The 27,849-nt window shown below is 43.6% G+C and overlaps 1 protein-coding gene across 1 annotated transcript in view; it reads left to right on the top strand.

Annotated features, from left to right (window-relative positions):
* Pappa (pappalysin 1) overlaps nt 1–27,849 on the top strand; it is a gene marked incomplete at its 5' end in the record, with an annotated part of 238,799 nt that overhangs the window by 182,557 nt on the left and 28,393 nt on the right. The window contains 5 exons of the mRNA XM_005352645.2: nt 2,794–2,962; nt 5,225–5,408; nt 15,788–15,998; nt 17,201–17,372; nt 24,658–24,805. Of these exons, the coding sequence (XP_005352702.1) occupies nt 2,794–2,962; nt 5,225–5,408; nt 15,788–15,998; nt 17,201–17,372; nt 24,658–24,805 (884 nt within the window). The remainder of the gene's footprint in view (nt 1–2,793; nt 2,963–5,224; nt 5,409–15,787; nt 15,999–17,200; nt 17,373–24,657; nt 24,806–27,849) is intronic.

The raw sequence follows: 27,849 nt of genomic DNA, 5'->3' as shown, positions 1-27,849 counted from the left end.
CATCGCCCGGCCCACCCTTCTGCTTTGGATCAGAGCCTTTTGTTTTGTTTACCTAGGTTTTGTATTTCAGAAATGGATAACCCTTGTATGCGGATGATGATATGTCTGGAGGTCCAGTTGTCATTCTTGGGCAGTGTGTATAACATTTTCTAGACAGTGGGATAGCACTGACAAAAATGAGGTCTTGGGGAGAATAAAGGCGAATGTTCAGGCTGAAAGCCCTCCCTTTCCAGTGGGAATACCATCATTAGTCCAAGGGCATCATGCAGCTGCTGAGAAGGTGGGACAGTGACGTCCATGCCCAATGCCTGGCATCGCTCACTTCATTTCCCGTTACTTTCCTTCTTATTTGCAAGTCTACAAGTCAGGTGCAGACAGATGTTCTGAGAAGAAAAGGATGCTTTACATCCTGAGCCTAAGAATTGCCCCATAATAAAAAGAATATTAGCATTTGGAAAGTGATCTCCCCTTTTGGCCATTCTGGACATCATCAAAGTGCATCTGCGAATTGAACTTTGTGAGTTCTAGAGCAGTGGTTTTCAGCCTGTGGGCTACAGCCCTTTAGACATTACTTCTTCAAAATCTCTTTTCTTGCCCATTGTTTAATCTGAGTAGTTGAGAGGATGAGATCCCGGTCCTCTACTCCCTGCTAAAACAAAATACTGGTAATGATTTCAAAACTGGGGCCATGAAGGTGTGGAACATTCATCTGAAGCTGCTTCACTCCAAACAGTTTTGTTTTTCTTACACAAAAGCAGGAAAACAAATGCTGGATGAAGTGGCACACACCTTCATCCCAGCACTGGGGAGGCAGCAGGAGGCAGATCTCTGGTCTACATACTCCAGGAGGCTAGAGCTACATAGTGAGAGCCTGCTTTGAATGCCCCCAACAAAAGTCTCAGGAATCCAAAGACTTGGAGTTCTGAATACAAATTTATCCAACTGGGAGCACTGTAGCCAAGGTTTTAGAACGGTCATAGAGAAAACTTTTGCTGCTGAAAACATTATTTCAACTACTATGACTTTTCTTTCTTTCTTTCTTTCTTTCTTTCTTTCTTTCTTTCTTTCTTCCTTCCTTCCTTCCTTCCTTCCTTCCTTCCTCTTTTTTTCTTTTTCTCTCTCTCTCTTCTTTTTTTTTGGAGACAGAGTTTTTCTGTGGCTTTGGACCCCTTAACATGGAACTAGATCTGTAGACCAGGCTGACTTCAAACTCACAGAGATCCGCCTGCCTTTGTCTTCCGAGTTCTGGGATTAAAGGCATGTGTCACCACCACGCAGACCTGTGAACATTTTCAAGCTATTGTAAGGTGCTATCGCCAGTTGTTTCTTTCTATTTAGTCAACATCTGGGTGAAAGCCATTTTTATTCATAATGGCAGGATGAAATTGTCATTGTGTCCATTCATAACAATGTTCTAGTCCGGACCTCATAGGGTAATGTTAACCTGAAGACCTTCAGGTCTCACATAGGGGTGGATATTTAAACAGGCAATTTCTTCTTCCCAGGTTTCCATATTTCCAATTAAAAAAGGAATAATGCATAACTCATAGATTTATTGTTACACTGAAATGAGCTCACTTAGATACACTCTCCGTGATTAATTGCTACTGTTCTGAGTATGTGTGTATATATAGCCCAATGGGAGGGACTACCTTAGTACAGGGGTTTTATGTGATCTCCACTTGAATCTTTAAAGATTAGCATGCAGTTGGGTGCCTCGTAGGCATCTACATCCTGAACCAGAAATGCGCAGCGTGAGAGCAACAGGATGAGAGACAGGAAGGCAGAATGTCTGTGAGGAAACTCATATTACAGAAGGGAATTCTCCCATGGAATTAGTTAGGACTTGAACATTGGGCAGAATTCAGATTAGCCAGAAAGTGAAAATGGCAGCCAAAGAAAGATATAAGGCATGGTTTCTGTACATTTTTTTCTAAGGCTTTGTGAGTTGCATTACAGTTCAGAAAGACAGCCCCTGCCACTGCCACAGAGTCTCATGGGTCTGTGAGGTGGGGCAAATCTCAAGGGCACTGAGGCTCTCATAAATAGCACATTTGCCCAAGCCACACAATTTCTAGGTGACAAATATAGTACTGATGGCTGAGGCTTAGAATGTGCTGGGAATTTGGCTATTTGCATTTCATAAATTAATCAATCGTATCCTGTAGATGGAAGTTTCTGTCTCATCTGGTCCTACAGCCATTCAGTCCCAAGTAAACACACAGAAGCTTAAACATTTATTATCAACTGTTTGACCTATTGCTCAGGCTTATTATAAACTAGCTCTTACAACTTAAATTAACCCATAATTCTTATCTATATTATCTTATCTATGTGGCTTGGTACCTTTTCTTACTAGGGCATTCTCATCTTGCTCTCTCTGTGTCTGGCTGGAGACTGCATCTCTGCCTTTCCTCTTCCTAGCATTCTCTTAGTCTGGTCACTCCACCTATACTTTCTGCCTGGCTACTGGCCAACCGGTGTTTTTGTTTTTTTAAACCAATATGTGTCACAAATCTTTACAGTGTATGAGAGTGTTAACTCACAACAAAATTTTCCCCATGGCTCTTGAAAGTTAGAACTCACAAGAAATGGGGAGGATGACCCTGGATTCAAGTTTACCCCCATTTCTTGTATTCTTAAAAAGCCATAACAGTGGCCTTGAGAATCATCTTTGCTCTACTCTCTTCATCTCCTGAAGCTCTGGGGAGAGGCCTAGTCTTGAGCTTTTAGCTGGAGTAAAGCTGCCTTGTGAGAAAACCTCAGTTCACCTTCTTATTCCTTCCTCCCCAGCTGTGTGCATTTTGCCTGTGAAGCCACGGACTGTCCAGAACTGACTGTGGAGAATGCTTCTCTCAACTGTTCCAGCAGTCACCACTACCATGGTGCCCAGTGCACTGTGACATGTCAGACAGGTTATGTGCTGCAGATACAGCGGGATGATGAGTTGATCAAGAGCCAGGTTTGTGGATGCAGACAGGAAAGCCTGGCGGGTATGGGATGGGTTCTCTGCTGAAGCCTCAGTACTGAAAATACTGCTGCCACAGAAAACAAGTGAATAAAAAAAATGCTCTCTCTCCCTCTGATCTTTCTTCCTCTCCCTCTCTCCAGCTCTTTCCCATATATATATATATGCATGTGTATAAGCACACATATACACAATTCATGTATGTAGATTTATCCCAATTAATGAATCAATGATGCAATCAACAAAAAATAAACCAATTGTGACTCTGCAAGAAGAGGGCTTCTGTCCAATAAATATTGTGAACAGCAAATATTAATACTGTTGTGTAGGTTACAGATCTAGGATATAGAATTAACATATTGGAAAGAGAGGCTGACCCTCAAAATTCCGCATGATGGAGTGAGATGGTTTAGGTAAATGGGGACTCTCAGTCTGCGTGTCTCTTCATTCATTCACTATCCCATTCATTCATTCATTGCAATATCTGAGTTCACCACTGTGCTAGGTCCTGGAGGGAAAAAAAGCCCTTAAGACTGAACTGTTTCTTAGTGACTAGCAGACAACATGGAGACGGAGAGGGACATATACGGTTTTAAAGAAATGTATAGGCACTTAAGAAAGTGCCCTGAAAGGAGTAATATGACAACTGAGAGGTGGTTTTATGGGCATAGGTGTGTCTGAACAAAACAAAAAAAGTGTGCTTTTGTACAGGCAGGGGAATATATGGGAACATCTGTTAGTGCTGTAAGTGGCCACATCCGAGGCTACTGTTTCTAAAATCATTCAAGTCATGAGCCTAGAGGATCGAATTGAGTCCATGGATGCCAGGTCCTGCCAGTGTGGTTGGCAAGTTTGGAACTGTGGTGGCAGCAAGAAGCTGCAGAAGGGCATGATATGATTAAACCCTGATAAACAAAGGCCTCATTTGCCTGCCCACATGGGTGTGGCACAGAGTGTAAGCAGTGAGACAGACAGCAGACAGACCCATGGGGATGTTAACAATGGGACCCTTGAAAGTTGGGATGCATCCTTCATGAAGTTATTGGAAACAGAGATAAGTGGTATGGCAAAGCTTACTTTAGCCTGACACTGTTTTGGGGATCACAGATCCCACAGGAGGGAGTGGGATAAACTGGCAGCCCCAAGTTTTGAGGATCCCACAGCAGTGTAGGTGCAGTTCCCCATGGTCCCACCAGCAGACTGCATCCTGCTAGCACACAGGGGCACTTTCTTCATTGCTGGGAATGCCTATTCGTGTAGAGCTTCTCGGCTGGCTTGACTTGGACACCTACTTCCGTGTGTCAGACATGGCAGGTCTGAACTCCTATGGAAACAATTAGGTTGCCTTGGCAGTGAGATACCTCTGTTCCCTTTGATGTGTACTTAAGAGAGGAAAATGTCCTTTGCTTTTAAAAAGCCCAAGTCAACATTTGGCACTCTCAACCACCAGGGATTTGGCTGCCTCCTCCTTGAATGGAAGACTCCGGGCTGCCAATGACAGACCTTCTCTTGGCTCTGCAGCCTCACCGCACCTTTTACCTACACAGCCCTGCCATTTCCTAGTTCAGTTGAAATCAGATAGACCTTTCAGTGTTCTTAAATTTGTTTTTGAATCAATTTTATTCTTGATTATTCAAGATTATTTTTTTTCTGGAGCCCCTAAATCTCATAATAGGCAGTAGCATATGATGAAATCTTTGGGTCCAGTCCATTCATTTTTGACTGGCAGAATTCAAGAAAGAGGACTTTCTCATGTAGAGACATCAGGTTTCCCACACCCAAAGGCACTCCCTAACTTAATACCAAGTACTTTAGCTACCTCTGTGTAAATCCCTTCAAGAGAAGATATCAGGACCAGCCCTTGGCGAGCTTCTATTGAACATGTGTTAGAGTATGCTCTGTAACAGAAATCACACCCTCTGAGGTCTCTGAATCTCCAGATTCTCATAAAAATGAATGTGATGATCTATCTGGAAGACATTATAGTTTACAGTTCTGAACATATTTGAGTTCAAGTCACACTTAACTTTTCTCTTAGTAGGTAACCTGGGGCAGTCATAATGTTTCTGCATCATTAAATGAGGATTAAAATATCTAGTCCAAAAAGTTGTTGAGTTATTAAAAATTAGTTCATCACTGAGAATATGTTTTCTTATTGCTTGACAAGAGTCTGACCTGTCACCTGTGGAGAAGGGCATGTCCTCATATCCAAGGACCTGCCTGCTGTCCTTCATTGTATCTTTCTCTGCTTCTCAGGTAGGACCAAGCATCACAGTGACGTGTACAGAGGGCAAATGGAACAAGCAGGTGGCATGTGAGCCAGTGGACTGCGGGGTCCCAGATCACCATCACGTCTACGCTGCCTCCTTCTCCTGCCCAGAGGGCACCACTTTTGGTAGAAGATGCTCCTTTCAGTGTCGCCACCCTGCCCAGTTGAAAGGTATTCTAAACTTTTTGTCCCAGTCTGGCCTTCATCATCTCTGAAAAACCTAGTGGCTGTTTCCAAACCTCCCTCTGAGTTTCAGATGCCAAGAGGTGCTCAGAGTTGTGTGGCTTCCTGGCTTCTTTTTACCATTTGTAGTCATGTAAACTGGCTTGCTATGCAGCCAGAAATTTAAAAATATAGAAATTTATGTGCGTATAAAATGGAAGTTAATACTCACTCAAGATTTTATAAATCTTTCAGAAAAAATGATAGGGGTGGGGCAGGGCAGTAAAGATAATTCTATTTAGAATGGTTATATCTAGCTTACTGTGGATGATTAAGAACCAGTAACCCTCATATTAGTCTTTGAATTACCCAAAGGAAAATCCAAACAATTATTAGAATTTAACAAAATAACCCAAGGTTGCTGTATTAGTGATGGCAACCACATTGTACCCCGGGTCTGTTTCTGCCCAATGTCAGTTCTGCTCTTTACAAAGAGAGCCTGAGTCTGGAGAAAAGTAAGCGTGGCCAGTAAACACTCAGCATCTCCTCGACTAAGCAATAGGAATACGGTGGTGAAGAAGAGGGCATCTGGGAGGTTGAAGACGAGGTCGCCCTTTAGAAATGGGGGAGAACCTGGTCTGGAGGCTGATAGTGAATTTCGGGAAATGCAAGCTTTAAAAAGAGGCCTCACAGCCCACCCAGAATACTGGAAATACTGAGGACTAAAGTACACCAAGAAAAGGAAGAACTTCCACAGAGCTCAGTAGCAGCAATTTTGTCTGATTTCAGAGATAGAAGGGTTCTATATTTCTGTTGGTTTCTTAGAAGAAATGATTTTTCATTCTTAAATTCTAACAATAACTTGCTTGATCATACAGGCCTTTCTTCTAGTTCACTGTGCCACAAAGTGTGCCTGTCAACTGTGGGGACATTGTCACCATGTCCCTGAATAGTCAGAAGAGCAGATAAACTATTGTGTGTGGCTGAGTTTTGGGTACTTGGATGATTGATGAGTATCATGAGTCTTACCAGTTTTTCAAGGGGACAGACATTGACCCCCAAAACTTATATAAAATTGACTTTCAAAGCTTAGATGAACTTGTGCCCTTTGGAAGCAATGGCTATGGTCAGAAGCTCAGGAAATGACATGTACTAAAGCTAAAATGCATTGTTTGGTGGACGAATGCTGTGAAGAAATACTATGGGAACCAAAGAGCCAGCTTTAATTGTAAACTGCTCCTCAAGAAAGACAGCAAGTGCATCTGGGCTATGGAAGCTAGTTCCTCCTTTTCTGTCAAAGAAGATTTGAATAAGAAGGGTGGAGACTTTTCATTTGAGCTACTGTAAAGATTAAGATCACAGAAAAGAGGGAAGGAAACCAGTGGAAAGTGGCAGCTTTCCAGCTTCTAAGGCCAGTGGTTCTCAACCTTCCTAATGTTGTGACCCTTTAATATAGTCCCTCATATTGTTGCGACCCGAACCGTATCATTGTTCTCATTGCTACTTCATAACTGCAATTTTGCTACTGTTATGAACTGTAATGTAAATATCCTTGCTTTCCCATGGTCTTAGGCAACCCCCAAGGGTGTCATGGCCCACGGGTTGAAAACTAATGTTAGAATCTAAGCAATCCGAATCAGATACATGGCTCTATCTGCCAATAGAATGCAGGATGTATTAATGACTAGAAAAGCATACCTTTCTTAATCATAGGCTCCTGGGAAAAGAGGCAAATACATTAGTATTGATTATTAAAGCTGTCAACCTTCTTTGAGATGTGCTGGTGAAGGGTCGCTATATGTCTGAGTTATTTTAGGCAGTGTTGGCAATGTTGGATGCCTTGGGTTGCGATTTTCCTTCTATTACTTTCTGTAGGGCTGGATTTGTGGCTACGTATTGTTTAAATTTGTTCTTATCCTGGAATGTCTTGTTTTCTCCATTGATAGTGAACGATAGCTTGGCGGGGTATAGTAGTTTGGGTTTGCATCCATGGTCTCTTAGTTTCTGCAGGACATCTATCCAGGACCTTCTGGCTTTCATAGTTTCCATAGAGAAGTCAGGTGTAAGTCTGATTGGTTTACCTTTATAAGTTACTTGCCCTTTTTCCTTTGCAGCTCTTAATATTCTATCTTTAACTTGTATATTTTGTGTTTTGATTATTATATGGTGAGGAGATGATGGAGGTGGGCGGTCCTTGGACTTCCCACAGGTCAGGGAACCCTGATTGCTCTTCAAGCTGATGAGGGAGAGGGACTTGATCGGGGAAGGGGGAGGGAGATGGGAAGCGGTGGCGGGGGGGGGGAGGCGGAGATCCTTAATTGAATAAGAAAATCTAATAAAATAAATTTAAGAGAAAAAAAAATAAAAGTACATTTCCACTCTAAAATGTAAAAAAAAAAAATTAAAGCTGTCAACATGGCAAATCCTCAAGCAAATCTTCCTATCATTTTCACGTGCCTATGAATGAAGGAGGCAGACGTTGCTATGGAAAGGTGGCTTCAGGAGAAGACTAATTTGGACAGTTGTTGATTCTCATTTTGCCCATCTCTGGAGCATTCAGGGAAACATCTTGACATTTTGCACGGGCCTGTGGGGACCAGCAGCTAGTCCCTGTAGCCTTGTTGTCAGCACCATTCTATACACATGTCCTTCGTCTGATTCCACGCAGACCTGCTGGCAGCAAGGACTGGCTGATCGTCCCACTCCCTCTTTGAGCTTCTTGATGCTATCCCATTTTGCCTTCCTCAGAAAGTAGTCAGCATAGCTTTTCCTCCATTATTTTATTTCATTTGCCTTGTTTTCTTTCTTTACTTTTTATTTTATTTTTATTTAAACTATATTTTAAGGGGGAAAAAAGAAAACATAGAATCAGAAGTTCCAGGTTGGATCTAGCAAGACAGCTCACTGGATAACTTTCATATGATGACATCCATGCCCCCACACGTATACACATACAAATAAGCAATGAGAAATAAATGTCATGCAATAAGAAATTAAAAATAAGAAAGTCCAGATTCACCTGGCTTTGTTCTTTACCAGCTCTCTGACTTAGCTAATCAGTGTTGCTCCTGTGACCTGCCACAGTCTTACTTAAACAATAAGCTCAGGAGTGCTCACTGACAAAGAGCCATTAGAGACACAAACTGGCGTTCATAAGATACCTGCACTGGAGAAAGCGCTTGCTGAAGACTCCTTTTTCCCTCAATATCTCAGCAGTGGGTGTCCCCTCCCCGACTGCTGTCGTCCTTGTCCTGTATAATCCATGTAGCTAGCAACTATGAAGTCATATTCTAACCTCTACAGTTCTCAGGCATGAGTATTTCTGTCTTCAGAAGAGCACACCCATCTAGGCACAATCCAGTAACTGCACCCCTAAAGAGTTTCCTCCCACACAAGTGGCACCATCCCCTTTGTTCCTCTACCTCATGTGATTTATTTGCTCAAATATCCTGAAATATTGTTTTAATCCAAGCTTCTCTTCAAGATCTATGCAAAAGAACAGGAGAGTTAGAAGTGTTAAAATAAATTCTGCTAAGGTTTTCATTACTGTTATTGTTAGTGTTCCTCAAATAAACTCTGTAAGCAAAGGTCACGTTTATCAAACTGCAAGGCAGGGAAAGTGCTCTCATATTCAGGAAGGACAACATTAAGATGAAGACCATAAATACTGAATCAATGACTTAAGTTCAATGCTTTCATTGCTTAGCAAAATCTAACTCACTCAAGCACAATAGACAGGTCCATTTACTATTAACTAAGGAATACAGCTTCTAAAGGTAGCACATCCTCATGCTACAACATCTCCACAGACACTCTGCTTTCTACTTCTAACTCTGGGATCTTTTCCATCTCAGATTTTCATGTGAGTTTACAAAACTCACTGAGGTCACAAAGATACACCATTCTGTGGGACACTCTCTGATTTCTTGTGTGTAGTAGTGAACATGAAGGGTGGCACGGTGACATAAAACCACCTTGTTTACCAGTGAAATAGTCTTCCTATGCCTGCCTTTGCCTCCCTCCATCTGTTTGCGCAGTAGCAAACAGTGCTCCAGATTCCTTTACTTCTCTCCTGAACAAGGATTCTCTGCCAATGATCCCGGAAAACGACTGCTTTCTAAGACATTCTTTTTTCTCTGTATTTACTATTTGGAAGGAAAAATGAGCTACCTTGGTAAAGATCTTCATGTGAGAGGAGAAGCTGGGAGGGGTAGTATCCCACTGTGTAGCTGATCCTTCATTCCTAGATGCTCCACTGACCCCATCAGTATTTCACTGAATGCAGCTTCGTAGGATTTCTTTGACCATGTTCATGGGTAGGAGCTCCAGTGTGGATGAGGAGTGTGATGGGTTGTCTGGGAATCCCGGTAGCCTAGAATTGCTCATTAGAGGATTAGTTGTTTCTTTAGATACCTTTGCTAACATTTCACCTTCTTCCCAACTTTCTAAAGCTCCATGCATTCCTGACAGAAATTCCCATGTATTATTTTTGTGCCCACAATTCCTGCCCCACTGGGTTCTCTCCTATTTGTCTTTTCACTTTGCCCCTTCTTTGGTAACTTCTGCGAGTGTCTATTCCTTACCAAGAACAATGAAAGTGAATATCTTTGTAATCCTAAGAGTCCTGGCTTTAGGCTATTGCAGATTTTGAAGACTTGCTTGTCCTTATTCTAGTCCAGCTAACTGAAATTTTATTCTCTGCAGAGTATGAGTGATCAATACCCTTTCACCTTAAAATGCTCAAGTTTGCTAAGAACTCAGAAGTAACTTTTGCTTAGGATCAGGGAAGCTAAACCACTCATTCAAGATCATAAATAAAGTCATGATGCTTCAGTCATGCAACAAGTGGAAACTGAGGGACTGCTATGTACTGGGCAGTGTACTGGGCTTTTGGAATAAAGAGTGAGCACAATGCAGGTTCTAGTCTTAGGATGGTATCAGTGACCACACTATGTGGCCAACAGAGGAAAGAAGACAAAACCAAACCAAGCCAGACTGAAGGTCTGACACTCTACTTCCTGATTATATTCTATGACATTTCTGATGCTTAATTTTTTCATGGATGCACTATGATTTCAAAAATTTGGGGGAGACAATATGATGTTTGAATGCACATATAAACTGTGCCCTGATCAAATTAGGGTAATTGATCTACCTATTACTTTAAACATTTACTTGTGAGGTCATTAAAAATCTTCTCATTTTTTTTTGAAATGTACAACACAGAATGGTTAACCTCAGTCACTCTACTGTACCTTACAATCCTATTTTTTTCTTGAACGCATTCTCAAAGGGACTTGCCTGCTGAGTGATCTTTTAAGTAAGCTAATCACAGTGAACATCACTCTCCAGTCATGACTAAATGTTCACAGTTTCTTTCATACTTACTAGAGAGGAAAATGTCCTTACACACATCTGGAGACAGACTAAGCCACATTTATTTTTCAGACTTTAAAAGAGCATACATATATACATGTAAGTATGTAACAATAATTAATGGGTAATAGGTCATTAATTTAAAAAAGAGTAAGGAAAGTTTATGTGATATTGTGGGGAGGAAAGGAGGGAGGTAAATGATGTTATTATATTATAACCTCAAAAACTAAAATAAATAATTTTAAAAAACATTAAAAGATGAACAGTGGCTCAGTTAAGAATACCTCCTGCCCTTGTAGATGATCCAGATTAGATTCCCAACATAGTGGTTCACAACCATCTGAAACTCTAGTTACAGAGGATCTAACACCCCCTCTGACCTCTGTGGGTACTAGGCATACACATCATACAGATACATACTTAGAGGCAGAACACTCATACATACAAAATAAAACCAAAATCTAAAGAAATTAACAAGATGAACAAATGCAATTGCAGAGTACCACAACTCATGAGCTCTTGGTGTCTAATATACACATTCTCACCCTCTGCTAGAAAGGCCAGCCTTCATTCTGTGACATAAGTCATGTTATCCAGAAACCATAGCTTGGAAGATATGAAGAGGGAAGACATGGTATTGGCAAGGCAATAAGAGTTTCTTCCAAAGCAGTCAGCAAGGGAAACAATGAGAGCATATTCTCTAGTCTCTAGAGTAGAACATTTCTGAGTGGCCAAAACTCTAAATGGTCTATAGGTCCATGAACAATTATTGGTTGGGAGTTGATTCCAACACACCTTGGTTTTCGTGCACGTGGGTAACACATGTTTGTGACAAGAAGTAAAAACCTCAGTGTATTAACCATCCTTCTGAGTCTGTGGGCCATTGTCAAGGACAAAGAGTGTGTTTGCCAGAGTGTATATGGCCGACTTCCTCAGCACCACTTGGTAGATGCAGGCAGTGGCCATAGCTAGGGACTGGAATCCCTGACCCCATGGATTCCTTTGTCTGGACCGGGTATGAGCTGGGTGTGAGGGGGGAAGACACATCCATGTTCCTGAAAGAAAGTTCTGCTCTCCTCTGTGTATTCTTTTTTTTTTAATTTAAATTTATTTATTTATTTATTTATTTAAGATTTCTGCCTCTTCCCCGCCACCGCCTCCCATTTCCCTCCCCCTCCCCCGATCAAGTCCCCCACGCTCATCAGCTCGAAGAGCAATCAGGGATCCCTGATGTGTGTGAAGTCCAAGGACCACCCACCTCCATCCACGTCTACTAAGGTGGTCATCCAAACTGCCTAGGCTCCCCCAGAGCCAGTACGTGCAGTAGGATCAAAAACCCATTGCCATTGTTCTTGAGTTCTCAGTAATCCTCATTGTCCGCTATGTTCAGCAAGTCCGGTTTTATCCCATGCTTTTTCAGACCCAGGCCAGCTGGCCTTAGTGGGTTCCCGATAGAACATCCCCATTGTCTCAGTGTGGGGGTGCACCCCTCGCGGTCCTGAGTTCCTTGCTCGTGCTCTCTCTCCTTCTGCTCCTGATTTGGACCTTGAGATTTCAGTCCGGTGCTCCAATGTGGATCTCTGTCTCCTTTCAAACATATACGCATCCTCCTGAATATTAACCTTCATCAGGTGATGAAAGGAGACAGAGATCCTCTGTGTATTCTTTATCTCTGATTATACTCTCTAGGTACTCTCTCCTACAATGTACTTTTTTAGTTTGACCCTTTCCTATTTACTGAGGCTCTGCAATCCTTACATCATCTCACAACAAAGAAATATGCCTCTCTGTTTAAAGTTTATAGCATTTGCAACTGGTGTAGTCCCAACACCGATAAAAGCACCAACACTTTAACTATGGGTATTGCAACACCTTTGAGCAATTTGGAAAGGACGCCACTCCTGTATCTTCTAAAGCTCCCATTCTTTTTTCTTTAATTTTTTTACTTTCCTGAAACATTATTGATTTCTTTTTTTTAATTTATTAGATTTTTAAAAAATACCAATCCAAGCTCCCACTACCTCCCTTCCTCCCATTCCCTCCACACACCCTCCCACCCCACCCTCATCCAATCCTCAGAGAGGGTAAGGCACACTGCTTTGAGGAAGGTCCAAGGCCCTCCCTACTATATCTAGGCTGAGCAAGGTATCCATCCAAAGAGAACCAGTTCCCAAAAAGCCAATACAAGCAGTGGGGATAAATCATGGTGCCACTGCCAGTGGCCCCTTAGTCTGCCCCAGCAATTCAATGGTCAGTCACATTTAGAGGGACTAGTTTGGTCCTATGCTTGTTCCTTTTCAGTCCTGCTGGAGCTGGTGAGCTCCCATTAGCTCAGGTAAACTGTTTCAGTGGGTGAACCCATCATGGTCTTGACCTCTTTGCTCATATTCTCATTCCTTCCATTCTTAACTGGACTTTGGGAGCTCAGCACAGTGCTCTGATGTGGGTCTCTGCCTCTGCCTCCATCAGTTGCTGGATGAAGGCTCTGTGGTGATATTTAAGATAATCATCAGTCTGACTACAGGGCAAGTCATGATCAGTCCCCCTCTCCTCTATTGCTTAGAGTCTTAGCCGGGGTCATCCTTGTGAATTCCTGGGAATTTCTCTAGAGTCAGGTTTCTGCTAAACCTATAATGGCTCCCTCAATCAAGATATCTCTTTCCTTGCTCTCGTCTCTGTCCTTCCTCCATCTCAGCTATCCCACCCATTCCCTCAAGTTCTCCTGAACCCTCTTCCCCTTCTATCCTCCCTTTCCTTCCCACTCCCATGCTTCCAATTTTGTCAGGCCATCTTGTTTGTTTCCAGTTTCCAGGTGGATCTATATATATTTTTCTTTGGGCTCACCTTATTACTTAGCTTCTCCAGGATCATGAACTATAGGCTCGGTGCCAAAGGACATTGCTAAAGCTCTCATTCTTACTGAACTGCCGATACATCTGGCATTCCCAAACAACTATCAACCCTAACCCCTAACCCCAAAACAATGCAGGGAAGTTTCCTGTCTGGTTTTCTGGAAATCTCTTGGCTTTGATGAAAACTCAGTGACTCACCTTTTACCCCCCTCTCTTTCCCTGGGATGTGAGAAATATCTGGCTGGTGGTACTATAGCTTACAAGTTAGCATTTTCTGTGGGGCTGTGCAAACATGTTTCATGTCATCTAGGTGAATCATGCTGAGCAGGGGGTGAATCACAGGAAACTAACAATGAAAGGAGACACCGAAACGTGTACACAAAATTGTGAAGTAGTTCTCTTGTCTTTTTCTCTTTCTTCGTTTGATCTCAGGTAGTAGTTTCTATCACGTGTAAGAATACTAGTTAATTTTTATTTCACAAAAATTTGTCATGCCCCTTCATATAGCATTAGATTATGAGTAGTAGCATGTACACGTTATTTTTGTCTTGTTTTGTGCATCGCTTTGCCCCAGCATATAAAGTACTTGGCACCCCATAAGCATTGCCACTGTTAGTGGAACAGATGAAGGTGTCTTTGCATCTCACACAGGTCCTTTCATCTTCCTTGTGCAAGTGTGATGTTAACAGAGAGGGAGGAGGGAAGGGTGCAGGCTAATGGGCGAACAAGGCCTGTGATGGACACTTCTTAGAAGTGTTGCTATATTTAGCCTTCTGAGCACCGGAAAAGCAGGAAAAGTCACTTTTCCTACAGACACAAAAATTAAGGTAAGACCATCCTCAGTGTGAAATAAGAGTTTTGTTGAACACACAGACACAACCCTTTAATGTATAAACGACTGTATCCATAGCGAGACAAACCTGGTGAACATTTTGCTATTGACAAGCTATTTTGCTATTGTAAGAGCTTGGTCAAGCTGCCCTCTCTTTTCCAAGTGGGAATTAGCATGCTAAGCACTGTGCATTTCAAAGCACTCTGTGCATAGTAACTGCTCAATAAACATCAAATAAACAAAAATAAACATTTTGTTTGGGCAAAGCGATGCACAAAACAAGACAAAAATAACGTGTACATGCTACTACTCATAATCTAATGCTATATGAAGGGGCATGACAAATTTTTGTGAAATAAAAATTAACTAGTATTCTTACACGTGATAGAAACTACTACCTGCTCATGGTCTCCCTCCCACACTTGAAATCTAGAGACGCCCATGTTCTTTGTGCACTGCTTGTCAGCACCACGCAGCCTTAACCAATCAGAGGGGATCAGTGGTGAAACACCCACTGCAGGTCCTCTTCCAATGGTCTTGAGTTCAGGAAAGGCTGGACCCTCATAATACATGAACTGGCAATGAAAAGTCTAGCTTCTGGCTTTTACTTTTATCTGCACCAACCCCCATCAGGCGAGTATCCTGAAGGCAGTAAGTACTCTGTCAGAACTGGCTGATTCTCGGGGCAGAATGTGCTGCTCTTTCATCTTCTCTGGCAGAACTCCTCTGAGTGCTGGGGTCTGAAAAGGAAGCAGAAAGAAAGAAAGAAAGAAAGAAAGAAAGAAAGAAAGAAAGAAAGAAAGAAAGAAAGAAAGAAAGAAAGAAAGAAGAAAGAAAGAAAGAAAGAGGAAGAAGAGAGAAGAGAGAAAGAGAAAGAAAAGAAAGACTCCTAAAAACATGATGTTGTCACTTTTAGGCTTGGGGAAGCCAGGATAGATACAGGACCCAGGCTCTGGATCACAAAGAGCACTGTTAGCATGGCTAACACCATTTAGGATGAGTACCACTGTCTTCAGCGAGGACACACATCTGCAGGGCAAGGGGATGATGGAAGGACCAGAAAGGGCTTTTCCCTGTGCAGCGTAAGAGGTACAAATGATTTGGATTTTAACACACAGGAGACATGGGCCGAGTTTAGCTTCCATGTCTGTTTGCTTGTAGCAACTGCCCGGTGCTCTTCAGAGATGCTGAGTTCTTAGAGGGAGGCATTGGACTTCCAGTCAGGAATACCTGGGGACTGCATGTTGGTTCAAATTCAGGCAGCTCATGTGTTATCTTAGCTGTTGGTGGACTCATTGCTCTGCTAACCCTGCCTGACTGTCTTCCAGGCAACAACAGCATTCTGACCTGTATGGAAGATGGACTGTGGTCCTTCCCAGAGGCCCTGTGTGAGCTCATGTGCCTCACGCCACCCCCAGTTCCCCACGCAGACCTGCAGACAGCCAGATGTCGCGAGAACAAGCACAAGGTGGGATCCTTCTGCAAGTACAAGTGCAAGCCTGGATACCACGTGCCTGGCTCTGCTCGGAAGGCCAAGAAGTAAGTGTGCTGGGAACACCCTCATGGGCTCCGAGGAGGCAAAGTCAGATCCACATACCTCTGTGAAAGGAAACATCCCTGGCTTTGCTGGAGGCTATACCAAGAGTATCCCTTTCTGTCCCATGCAAAAGACATAGAAGAGTAGGTATAAGTCACATATGGTCAGCTTCAAGTCACAGCCCTCTGCAGGCTATATGATCTCAGACCAGTGGTTCATTTTCTCTGCTCTCCTATATTTTCAGTGGCAATATGAAGATTGTAAGTTACCACATAGTGTTGTCATGACATAGAAGGACTTCCAGAAATGCCTTGTACGAAGTGTTTGTTCAAGAAATACCAGGTGTTCACACCAGCACTGTACAGGAACCCATGGAACACTCAGAAAGGAAAAGAGAATACAAGGCATTGGTGGGGATTGAGTTGTCCCAAAGCACACCTGACAGACAACCTATCTTTGACAATGTTATTCAATGAATTCTTTATTATTGTTGTGGTTGCTGAGATGATGCTATAATCACAGCATTCTCCCTTTCCTTTTCCTCCAAACCTTCCCATGTACGTCCTCTTGCTCTTTTCAAATTCATGATCTGTTTTTTTGACACCACACACACACACACACACATACACATACACTATACATAAGTATATTTTTAAATATATAAGTATGGGCTGCTCAGTCAACATAGTATTACACACACATATCTATCTCTCTGCCATTTATTTACATGAACAAGACTATTTCTCCTGCTTTAGCCATGCTCAGTTGCCTGTGGTTCTTTTCCTATGGATGAACCCCCGTACCCTTCATATTTATGTGTTAGCATGTCTGTTGGTGTCATCCTTGTTTAGGCCATGTTGATGAGACTTCATGGTGCTCCTCTGATATTTCTAGAGACAAAAATATGACAGTAAACTTTTTGTTCTTTTGACTTTTGCAGCGTTTCCTCCCCTGGTTTTGTATGTAATGATCCCTGAAGCTTAGATGCATGGGTTGTGTTGTAGATGTATTGCTTGGCTCTGGGCTCCAAAACTCTACATTGTGAGAAATTGTGGTTTTCTGTCATGGTCTCCACCATGCATGCCTCACACATCCCATAGAGAGGCAGGGGATATGAACAAGAAGACAAAGTGAGGCTCCCTGGTACTGTTCGCGTTCGAAGCATGTGATCCTCAGAATGAATTTTCTTTCATGTTTCTTGAAGACGGGCTTTCAAGACTCAATGTACCCAAGACGGCAGCTGGCAGGAGGGAACTTGTGTGCCTGTGACTTGTGACCCACCTCCAGCCAAATTCCATGGGCTCTACCAATGCAGTAATGGCTTCCAGTTCAACAGTGAATGCAGGCTCAAATGTGAAGACAGCGACGGTTCCCAGGTAAGCCCACTGAAACCTAGATCAAGGCCTCCTCTCCGTGCTTAATCAACTCCAGGCCTCTCTGGCTGCACAGCCAAGCTTGTAAATGAGTGTGACCCCTGCAGAAGCTGACACAGCCAGTATGTTCTTTCGTAAGCTATCTGAGCTGTGTTTTCTCCCTATGAGCCTATTTCATCCAGAGTCTTAGTGGTGAGAATTGTTTTTAAGCACTAGAACTGTTAGATATTTGTTGAGAAATTATTAAAGGAAACTGTATATGGCCTTTTAGCAGTTTGATTGACTTTGATAGGAGTGATGGGGACTTTGATTATCTCTGCCCACTCCTTACCAACATTACTACTTAAATTGTCCTTGAAGCATTTAAAGTCACGACACTGCCACTGCCTTTAGTCATCGATTGGACCTTGCAGCCTGCAATGGGGCTTTATTAAGATTGGGAGAACACATCTGAGCACAGTGTGGAGCCGAGGATGACAGAGGAGCCAGTGTGAGTTTGAGTTTCATCATAAACCATACGAAACTAAAGGATAAGTGTTCCTGCTACTTCTCCAGAAGAGACTCTGTGACTCTGTGAAAGAACAGCCTTCATCCCTATACCAACCTCTGCTACTCAGCTAAATAGACAGGGTGTCACAAAAGTAAAACAAAAGCCCAAAAGACCACAGAAGTCCACAGAAACCCCATTTTCCACAGATCCCACTACTTAGGGTTGACAGGCTAACTCTGTCATTCACTGGTGTGCAAAGATCACCAGCCAGGTGAGCCTGGAAGATAAACATCAAACATCCTATGGATTGAAGCCTTTCGTGTTCATTATTTCTTAGCCTTCAAATACTGCTAAAACAACACCTTCAGAAGCTCTTTTTTTCTTTTCCAAAATTTAAACAATTCCAAGATCTACTCATTCTTTCAAAAATACTCTTTAAAGCTGTTCCCTCTCCACCTAAGGCAACTACCCTAATAAAAACGGCCGTGTCTTTTTTCTGGATCACAGTGCTCTTGATGGTGTCATTTCTTATTGCCCCAATTCTCTGGTTTCCAGCCCTTCTCAGCCAGCATCCTTTTGTTTCCTTGGGATAAAATTCAACCCTATTAGGCAGAATTTCAGACTCTCCCCCAGGAAAATTCAGGTCCCCTACCCTCTCTGTGTTTCTATCTTAAGTATTTCCATCATTTGGTTCAGGTGCCCAACTCCTCCTTGCCCTCCCCACTTCTGACCAGGAATTCCCTCCTCCTACAGTTCTTTGTGCAAGTTCCTTCCACTCCTGGACTCAGCTGACTTCTCTCAGATTGCCTGCTTATAGCAGCAGTCACCCATTCTAATTTTCTGACTTATTTATTGTTGGTTTCACCAAGGCTGTGAGTCTTCTACTGCCTCTTTCAATGCCCCTATGCCTTTAGCACTTAGTATAGTGCCAGACACCTAGTAGGTCCCTAGGAAGTGACAGATTTGGGACCTGGTGCTCCTTCTTTGGATACGCTGAGTTTTGTAGGTATTGCCTCCACGTCCTGAATCTCATACATGACTCACAGCTGTCTGTGGATACTCTGGGGTGCTGGTGGTCACTCCTGGGAATTATGCCCATCCTCCAACACCTAAGAAGCAGGAGTCCTGGAACAAGCGAGGACCTTGATTACCATGCCTCTTACAGGCTGATCAACTTCCCTTTCGCTCCCTCACATAAAACTCTTGCTAACAGTTTTTCCTGAGCCAAATAATATTCTGGCCATGGCCATGTTATCAAACTGAAACCGAGTCTGCCTGCGGTCTGCCAAGTAGCTTTCATGGGCAGTTTGTGTTTAAAGGACAGGGAAATGTATATTCATCAGAGGACTGGACTGTTGCTGTTTGGCAGTGGGTGGAGAGGCTAGACTCGAAGAAGCAGGGTATGGTTTGTCAGCTCAAAGAATGAGGGGGTGTGTGCCAAATGGGCTCTTAACACAATTGATGTTTCTAGTTTGTTCTAAGAATGAATTTCCTCTACCCTCAGACCAAGAGCCTGAGAGCCAACACCAGTGTTCACCTCAGATTCCCTCTTGCTGCCTGTAAACACAGCAGGAACACAAGGCCCGCACTTCTTGAATCCCACAGCTTATATGGAGTAAAGAGTCTTAGCTTTCCAAACAAGTTCCAGATCCTGGCAGAGAAGGGGAGAGGCTACTCTAGGGGAGAGTCACATACTCCTCCTCTGCTACTACTGGCAGAATCTAAAACAATTCCACTTCATTGATTCTTCCAAGGGAACCAGTAGGATGCTTGCTAGATCTAGATTCAAATGCTGATGTCACTATCGGCCCCTAAACAAAGGGACAAGTTGTTTAACCCTTCAAGCTTCAGTTTATGGGTTCCCTGTATGTGACCTATAAAGAAATAACACAGCCTGCCTCGCAGTTTATCGGTGGTAGCAGGGAACAGACTTGGGTACACCTGGACTTGTGTGGAGCACAGGTCTAGGCCACAGTAAGTGGTAGTCCCGATGAAGGTACAAACAGACTAATCTGCTTTTATGGTCATGACAGTAGAGGAGATCTCTCATGCTGGATGTGACTTTCCGTAGAGCTTAGAAACAAAGCCAGCAGCTGGAAAGACAGCTTTCTGCTGGCCAGCTCCCCGACGTCTCAAAAATGGCATTTATCCAGTGTGAGGATCCATACAAGCTACATGGAAACCTTGAATGCTACCCAAATCAACCTGTAGAATAAACAATCTTCTAGTCCTTCTAGAACTTTGTGTTACGATGAAAATATACCGCATCTGTCCTGTGTCTCCAACCATGAGTCTCTGAAATCTCTGGTTACAGTGTCCAAGTAGTTAAATATTATACTTGGTTTTACATATTTTTTAAAATGTAAAATTCGCATGTCATTAATCCATACAAGTAGGTGGTGGATGCAGGAAAATTAGAAGTTCAAGGCCACGCCTGAACTGGGACAAGCTTTGGCCACATGAAACAAGAGATCTTTTCTCAAACAAATTATTTTACTTACCTATTTTTGATATGGTTTTACTGTGCATCCCATATAGGCCTCCCTTGAACTGATAACCCTTTCTCCTTGTTTTCCTCAGTGTTGGGGTTTTCGGCCTGAAACATCATGGCCAGCTCCATAGTTCATATTGAAATGTAAATAGTCACTCATGCTTCCATATTGTACATTTCAGCTCTGACATTTATAGTGTTCCTGCCCCAGTAAAACCAAGGAGGAAGGTCTAAATAATCATAACTTTGCTTTTTAATGTGAGGATTTTATGGACGCCAGGTTGGTGTCACAGGCTCTCTTTCATTCTAGTAACATAAAGCAAACCCTCAAAAAAAAAAAAAAAACTTGTCTTTCCACTTTCCAGATGCAGAACAAAAGGCCTGTGAAGTTTAACTAAGTCTTTGCCTAGAGCTCTGAGCTTTTCGGTGGGATTGAGACTATTCAGCCATGTGCGTTCACTGTTGCCAGATATCTCTAGGGTAGGCTGGTGGCAGAGCCTGAGGTATGCTGCCCAGACAGCTGGTGAAAGATGCCAATCCTCTCTAAATTTAATGAGACCCGGAAGGCCCTGGATGTGAAGAGACAACTTAGTCCCAGGACAGAGTGACAAGCTCTGTAGGTGTGTTGCAAGTGAGCAGAGGCTTGGCCAGTCTTTGGAGACGACCAGGTCTATGGTAGACACTTGAAACACAACAGGACAAAAGGCTAACTGTGTTTCATGGGCCAAATGGTGCATCTAATAATGGGTTTCCAGAACTCATCAGGAGGAGGTGAATAGTAGAACCAGCAATACTCCCAGTCGCTTGCAGGGGAGACAGAGGGTGACTGTGGAGTCCTTTCTGCCATGAAAGCATGAAGCTGGTCCAGCCCATATGGGCTCTGCATAACCCCATGGGTGCAGACAGAGCAGGTATGCCTAGTGTCTTGCTTCAAGGATAACTGTGCATCAAGCACTAGGGCTGCCTCAAGACCACGAGGAAGGAGAGGGACACACATGCCATTAGAGCCTGGCAGATGTTCAGAGACCTTCACTGCAGTCCACTTAACTTACAGATGGCTCCACTGACATCTGGCAAGGAGAGCCACACCAGTTAATGTCAGAATCACGTCTTAAACCAAGTAAGAGCACAAGCCATTTTTTTCAACGCATCCTCATACCTGGAACTGCTCATCAACCCTGAATGGTTGCTTCATGTTGATGGATTTACATAAATGCACTGAGCGTTTCTGTTCTACATGCAGACATGGAAGGGATTTTTTTTTTTACCTTAATTGTTATTCAATTAGGACATGGTAGATCCACAAGTCCATAGCTGATGATCATCCTGTCCTCTCCCACCTGGCTGGGCCTGGCTTTGTTGTAATCAGAACCCTCTGTCATGATGTGGCTTGTTTTTTTTCTGCCCATTTTCTCTCTCCCCCGTGTCTTTTTGTCCTCCTTCAACCATGAAGAAGGCACAAAGGTTCACAGTCAAGGGCTGGGACCTGGCATCCTCTGCCACTCTTACTCACTGCCTCCTCATTCTGGCTGCTGCATTGTGGAAAGTTCCCTAGAGACACTGAGTGCAACAGGGAAGTTAGGAACTGTGGCTAAGGCATAGCTCTGTACATATGTGTCAGGTCTTAAGAACTTACATAAATTGACCACTTGGTTGTCATGATGACTCCATTAGGCAGTAGATCCATGCACACTTAGGAGTTGAAGAAACTGAGGCACAGGCACACAAAGAGACTCTCCCAGGTCCCAGAGCTGGGATATTCTAGAACTGACATTTGCACCCATGTAGTTGTAACCATAACTATAGCATCCATCACTATTTCTTTCCTGGAGCGAACATCTGCTTCCAGATTTGACATGGGATATGGTTTCTCTTCTATTCAGTAGTTAAAATGATTCCTTAGAACATCGAGCATGATGGAGGTTTCAGTACTATAGTTAGCTGTAAACACCGTTAACTGTGTGTGGGTTTCTTGGCTAAAGAGATGGGGGTTCTAAAGAGTATATATATATATATATATATATATATATATATATATATATATATATGTATGTATCACATATATATAAGCACAGAGAGGAAGGCAGTCTTGGTGAAGGATGCACAGTCCTCTTGGTGGATCTTTTACTTTAGCAGGTAAAGTGATGTCTTGTGTATTTGGAATCAAACATCCTCAGTTGGTCTGGTTCCCTGATAACACCCACAGAGTAGTATTCTCAGATTTGATACTCAGCTACATTGGCTCTTCTGTTCTCAATTAGTCAGCACAGTTAGCAAGGATATCCTCACTGTCAGTTGGTCAGCAAGTGCTGAGTATCCAGAAGTTCCAGAGAGGCTGCATTCAGAGAGAACAGCACAAAAGTGCAAGGCAAGGCAAGCTGGGGAGGAGGGCAGGGTCTGGGCTGGTTTACTTGAGTAGAGTGAAGGACACACATACAGCAAGAGCTGGGGCTAGAAATGTCTGAGATCCACATGGAAGCTCTGGAGTGCTAGCCCACATGCTTGCCTTGCTTTGAAGGCTAAAGTGTCTTAGCAGGTGGCTGCCATATTTTAAAGGCAGATTTAGCCACAGAAAGTGCCAGATGAACAAACTAGGAGAAGGAGAGAAAGGGGAAATCTTGAGAAAGTAAGACCAGTACCTTATGTTCCCACCTTCCACAGTGAGGCCTCCGGGACTTCAAATTCCCGGAGTAGATTCCAGTTAGCTCTAATACACCCTCTGCTGCAAACCTTGCTTCTCAGCCAATTCTGGCCCTTGTAGTGCTGAGGTCTGCATGCCTTGTGAGGCTGGAGGCCAAATGCATTATAGTCCCAGGCCAAGGATCCAGGAAATTGGGGTCAATTTCCTACTCTCCTGTGGGCCCAGCAGGATCATGGGGCTTAGAGCTTGGGGCTCCAAGAGGGGGAGTCCAAGTTCTCTAGACTCCTAGGAAGCTGCAGAAGCTTGCCACAAACCCACACCAAGCCTCTTAAAGTTTCCCAGTAACTGCAAGCTCAGATGGGCCATATTCTCCCATGGGTAAGGGGGTTCTCTTGCAATAGTGCCCACCTTCTGCTGGCCGGGGAGAGACCTCATGAGAGACTCCACTTTCTTCTCAGTTCTGACTCCATGCAGCTGTTTTTTTTTTTATTTTAAGATGAAGCAGCTCAGCCCATATCAGCCCTTTCACATTTTCTCTCACAGACACTCACTGTTTATGCCCTCATTCATTTGTTTACTCATTTATGCCTTTTATTTTTTCTGGCTATTTATTCATTTATTTCCTGTTTACTTAAAAACATCTTCTCTATATTCATCCCATCTTTCATTAATCAACAAGTCTTGAGTGAACAAAAACAACTACAGAGAGTAAAGGGATAGACTGAGTGGCCTACATTAATAAAAGGCATTCAGGATGCAGGGATGAGCCGGGGAGTATCTGGTTCCCTGCAGAGCCTCTTGCTTCCTTGGGGGGGGGGATGATAGTTATCCACTTACCTCCCATAGTCAGAGCTGGCATCAAAGACCCATGCCTCCTGCACTCTGCTCTCCGTTACTCACCCCTTAGGCCACAGAACAGAGTCACACCTGCCTTGGCCATGCTCACTGCCCTGGCTTGCCTCTGCACATGAACTTCTCTCTTCTGGAAATGAACTTCCCTTCCCTTTCTGCCTTCTCTGAGCCCCATCCAACCTCTGGTCTGATACAGTCTTGGATGCTGAGTGGGGCTTAGAGAAAGGCCTATATACTTGCTTACAGAAGGCTGAGGAAGAACCCCTTTCTTAGGGTAAAGAACTCAGAATAGCCATACATATGACCCCCTCTGAACCTGTGGGCTCCATCGTTGCTGGAAGTTCCTTGGAAGAGAAAGCTTCTCACCCAGGCTGCTTTCTCATTGTCTACAACAAAGGAAAATGTGGCTCATTTGTAGCTTCCTTTTTATGACCCCATGCCCACCACTACATCTTACTGTCTGTATCAGTAGATTAGCTTATGGGTTCCCAACTTCTCAATAGAAACAACAGTAGTCATAAAACAATTCTCAGTCACAATTATTCCAATTGGAATTTCCCAACAACCATAACCTAAGAATTAGGAGACCTGGGAGTTAGACAGTCTGGGAAGACCAAAGGAAGTCTCTCGATCTAAAAATACTAGCAATACCCATTTCAAGATGCCTGAGATTCAGCTATTGGTAACAAGCTACTTTGGAACACTTGTTAAAGCTGTGGGGAAATGACAAATCGTTTCATCTTTCCTTCTGAGAGGCATGTCCTTTGAGTAGCTGCAGCCGGTCACATCCTAAGTATGTTTCTCTGGTTGTCAGGGCCGTGGGAGCAACATCATTCACTGCCGCAAAGACGGCACCTGGAGTGGCACCTTCCATATCTGCAGAGAGATGCAAGGCCAGTGCTTGGCCCCAAACCAGCTCAACAGTAACCTCAAATTGCAGTGTCCTGATGGCTATGCCATAGGTAAGATGAGTGTGCTGGGGAAACAGTGGCATGTGTGTCCATCCTGCTGTGTGTCTGAGCATTTATCCGTAGGAAACCTGTCTCTGTGAGGGAGACAGGGAAGAATGAAGGAGACTCCGTCCTCCCACCAAGGAACTCAAGAGTAGGGATCCAGATTGTCTATATGGTGACACCATATGGTGACAGGATGTGCACAGAAAGGCTCTCGGTTACCAAGGAGAACACAGATGTGCCCAGAGGAAAGGGTGCATCTCACAGATTTGCTAGACCTCGTCAGATAGTCTAGGGAGGAGAAACTGAAACCAAGTGATCAATGAGCAGGAAGTATGACTCCATATACAATGCACAGTGGTGTTTTCATTATGAATTTAAAAATGTAACCTATGCATCACCCAAGAGCACCCAGTACTGGTCAAACTCTGGTCCCCAAAAGGGCATCAGGAATGATCCTTTTAACAAACATTAGCAGATGAGAGAGTAAAACCTCAAATGGACAGTGGAATTCACCCCAAGTCCTGAGGTTTGACCGATTTGAAAGCCGCACCTCTCTCCTCAGCATCCTGGTTGCCTCTGGAGGATAAATGGCATTTTCAATGTGTGTGTGTGTGTTTTCAGCCAGTTTGTTATTGTTATTAATGCTTACAGTGAATAATGGCCTGGGGTTTGCTTAGTAGAACCCAGGCTCTGGGACAGACTCATTTATTATCAGATGCACCGCTGCCTCCGGGGAAACTCAGAACACATAGAACCTGACCTAATATAAGGGCAATGATGCTCACCTCTTGAGGTGATTCCCTAATTGACTGCACTGAACCCTCCAGGGAACTGGACGTCCTTCCTCAGGGCCAGTGTGATATATGGGAGGATTGCCAGGGCTGTCTAGCACAGAAGGTCGGGTAAGCAAGTGGGCAGCAAGTCCTTTACTAGGCTAGGCATGCTGAGCCTTGTCACTGCACATTCACAAGCAAGACCTATGGCTGACAGAGAAAAGGCCTAGGGGATGTCCACTTCTTTTTGAAGACGAAAACACAGAAAAATAGATAGTAGAATTTGTTGTCATCTGAACTTAGAGCCAGTGCCAGCACATTGTTTGTGGTGCTAGCTCCTGCCAGTGGTGAAAGATGGTGAGGCACATGGTCGCTCTCCTCTGATCAAGATCTTAGAGAACTACCAAAGGACCCTGACCAGGAGAATTACGGAGAAATTCAGGGCTTTCTGGGGTCTAATACATAATCATTCTAGACAGTTGGGGTGATTGTCTCCATGGTTTGCAACACTGGCTGCCATATCACAAGGCCAAGCCTTCCTCTTCTCCATTATTTCCTATGACTGAGCTTGTCTCTGCACACTTCTGCCTGAGAACAGTCTATAGATAGAGAAAAGGGTGTATGGTGATAGTCATTCACCCAGTGGGGCCTTTTATACAGCCAAATAAGGAAGCAAAAGAAATTTCTGTGTTACCAGTACTGTACTGTCTCCTGTCCCTTTAAATCCTTTTCCCATGGTACTTTGGATGCAGATCCTCTGGATGTAGTAATCCAGGATGGTCAGTCAGTGAGTGAGGGCCTCTTATGGAAAAGCAGAGAGAGAAAGGAGGAACATGAGAACACTGACAGAGACAGAGAAAGAAGGGGGCGAGTTTTTCCTCTTCTGTTCCTTGCTTTCCAGTGGCTGTCATCTAGTTCCAGAAAGAATCCTACCCAGGAATCCCCTTTCACTATGGAGAGGGGTTTGGTTAGAAACCTTGTATTAGGGCAACGTAGGTGCCAAATTTGTGGCTGAAGACCCACTAGGAGTCACTCTGGTGATGTGGAAGCCTATGTGGCTGCCATGAGTTCCAGGGGCAGTCACTCCCTTCCTGGGAGGGAGAGGCAAGTGCCTGGTGAACCCACAAGCCTGTGATGATGCCAGCTGTGGCCCATATGTCACGACACTGCAGCCTTCTCCTGAGAGCCAGAGCCTGGCGTGGGAGAGGGGCCAGCAAGAAAGGACAGGAGAAACGGAAGGGGAGAGAGAGACAATGTCAGCGAACAACCAGTTCTTCCCATCATGCTTTGTTCCTCCTCTCTGGGGACACTCTGCCTTTGTCTATTACCCAGATGAAACATCTTTTCTTTTTCAAAGGCAACTTTTTTTCATTACAGCTTTATTTCATCTTTGTGCCCTCAAAACTCCTTTAGAGTCTGTCTCATGATAACTTAGGGTGTGCCACAGAATCTTTCTTACAGCTTAGTGACATCTGTCCCCTTCTTCTCATTAGTCATCTTTCTTTAAAAACAAAAATCTTCTGTGTCTTCATTTCTTGTTTTTCATGTGGTTCTCCACTGGATTCTTCACCTCTCCATTGCAACCTTTCTGTCTTCTCCCTTTGTGGCTATAGCTTACTCATCACTGGTCCTGAAAGTGAGAACCTCTGCATTTTAAGCTTAGAAACATAGCCTCTGTGTCTCTTGACTCCTCAGCCTATGAAAAGCGTGTGATAACACTCATATTGCTATGGTGATGGATTCTCAGGAAATTTAGAATGGCATAAGGAAGTCACCTGGCAAGAAGAAGAACATCTGTCCTTCTGGACTCAGTGTGCCTAGATTATGGTGAAACTATTCTGAGCACGACTTTAAACCTGCAGCCCCAGCTGTCCCTTGCTTAAATTCGTGCATCTTTTAGACTAAGGATTATATGATATGGTAACTAGAAGGGCACGGGATAAGCTCTGTGTGTGTGTGTGTGCATGTGTGTGTGTGATGTGTACACGTGTATGTATACATGGATGTATCTCAAAATGGATGTTTAGAACAGCTCATTGGAAAGGATTCTTACTAGAAAGATTTGGCTCACTCTTTCCACACGAGTGATATTCAAAATTTGAACACCATGGCAGAAGAACGACCTCTTTGGACCTGGTCAAATTCTAACTGGCTGGAGTCAAGGGGACATACCATGAAACAGGCTTAATTTTTAGGAGACCTGAGTGTATGGAGGTAAAGCAGAGACTGATGGGGCAAATTATAACCAACTCATGCATCCCTAGCCAGAAAGTCTTT

Source organism: Microtus ochrogaster, chromosome 10, assembly GCF_000317375.1.
Source record: "Microtus ochrogaster isolate Prairie Vole_2 chromosome 10, MicOch1.0, whole genome shotgun sequence".
NCBI lineage: Eukaryota > Metazoa > Chordata > Mammalia > Rodentia > Cricetidae > Microtus > Microtus ochrogaster.
This window is presented reverse-complemented; position numbering and strand designations above follow the sequence as displayed.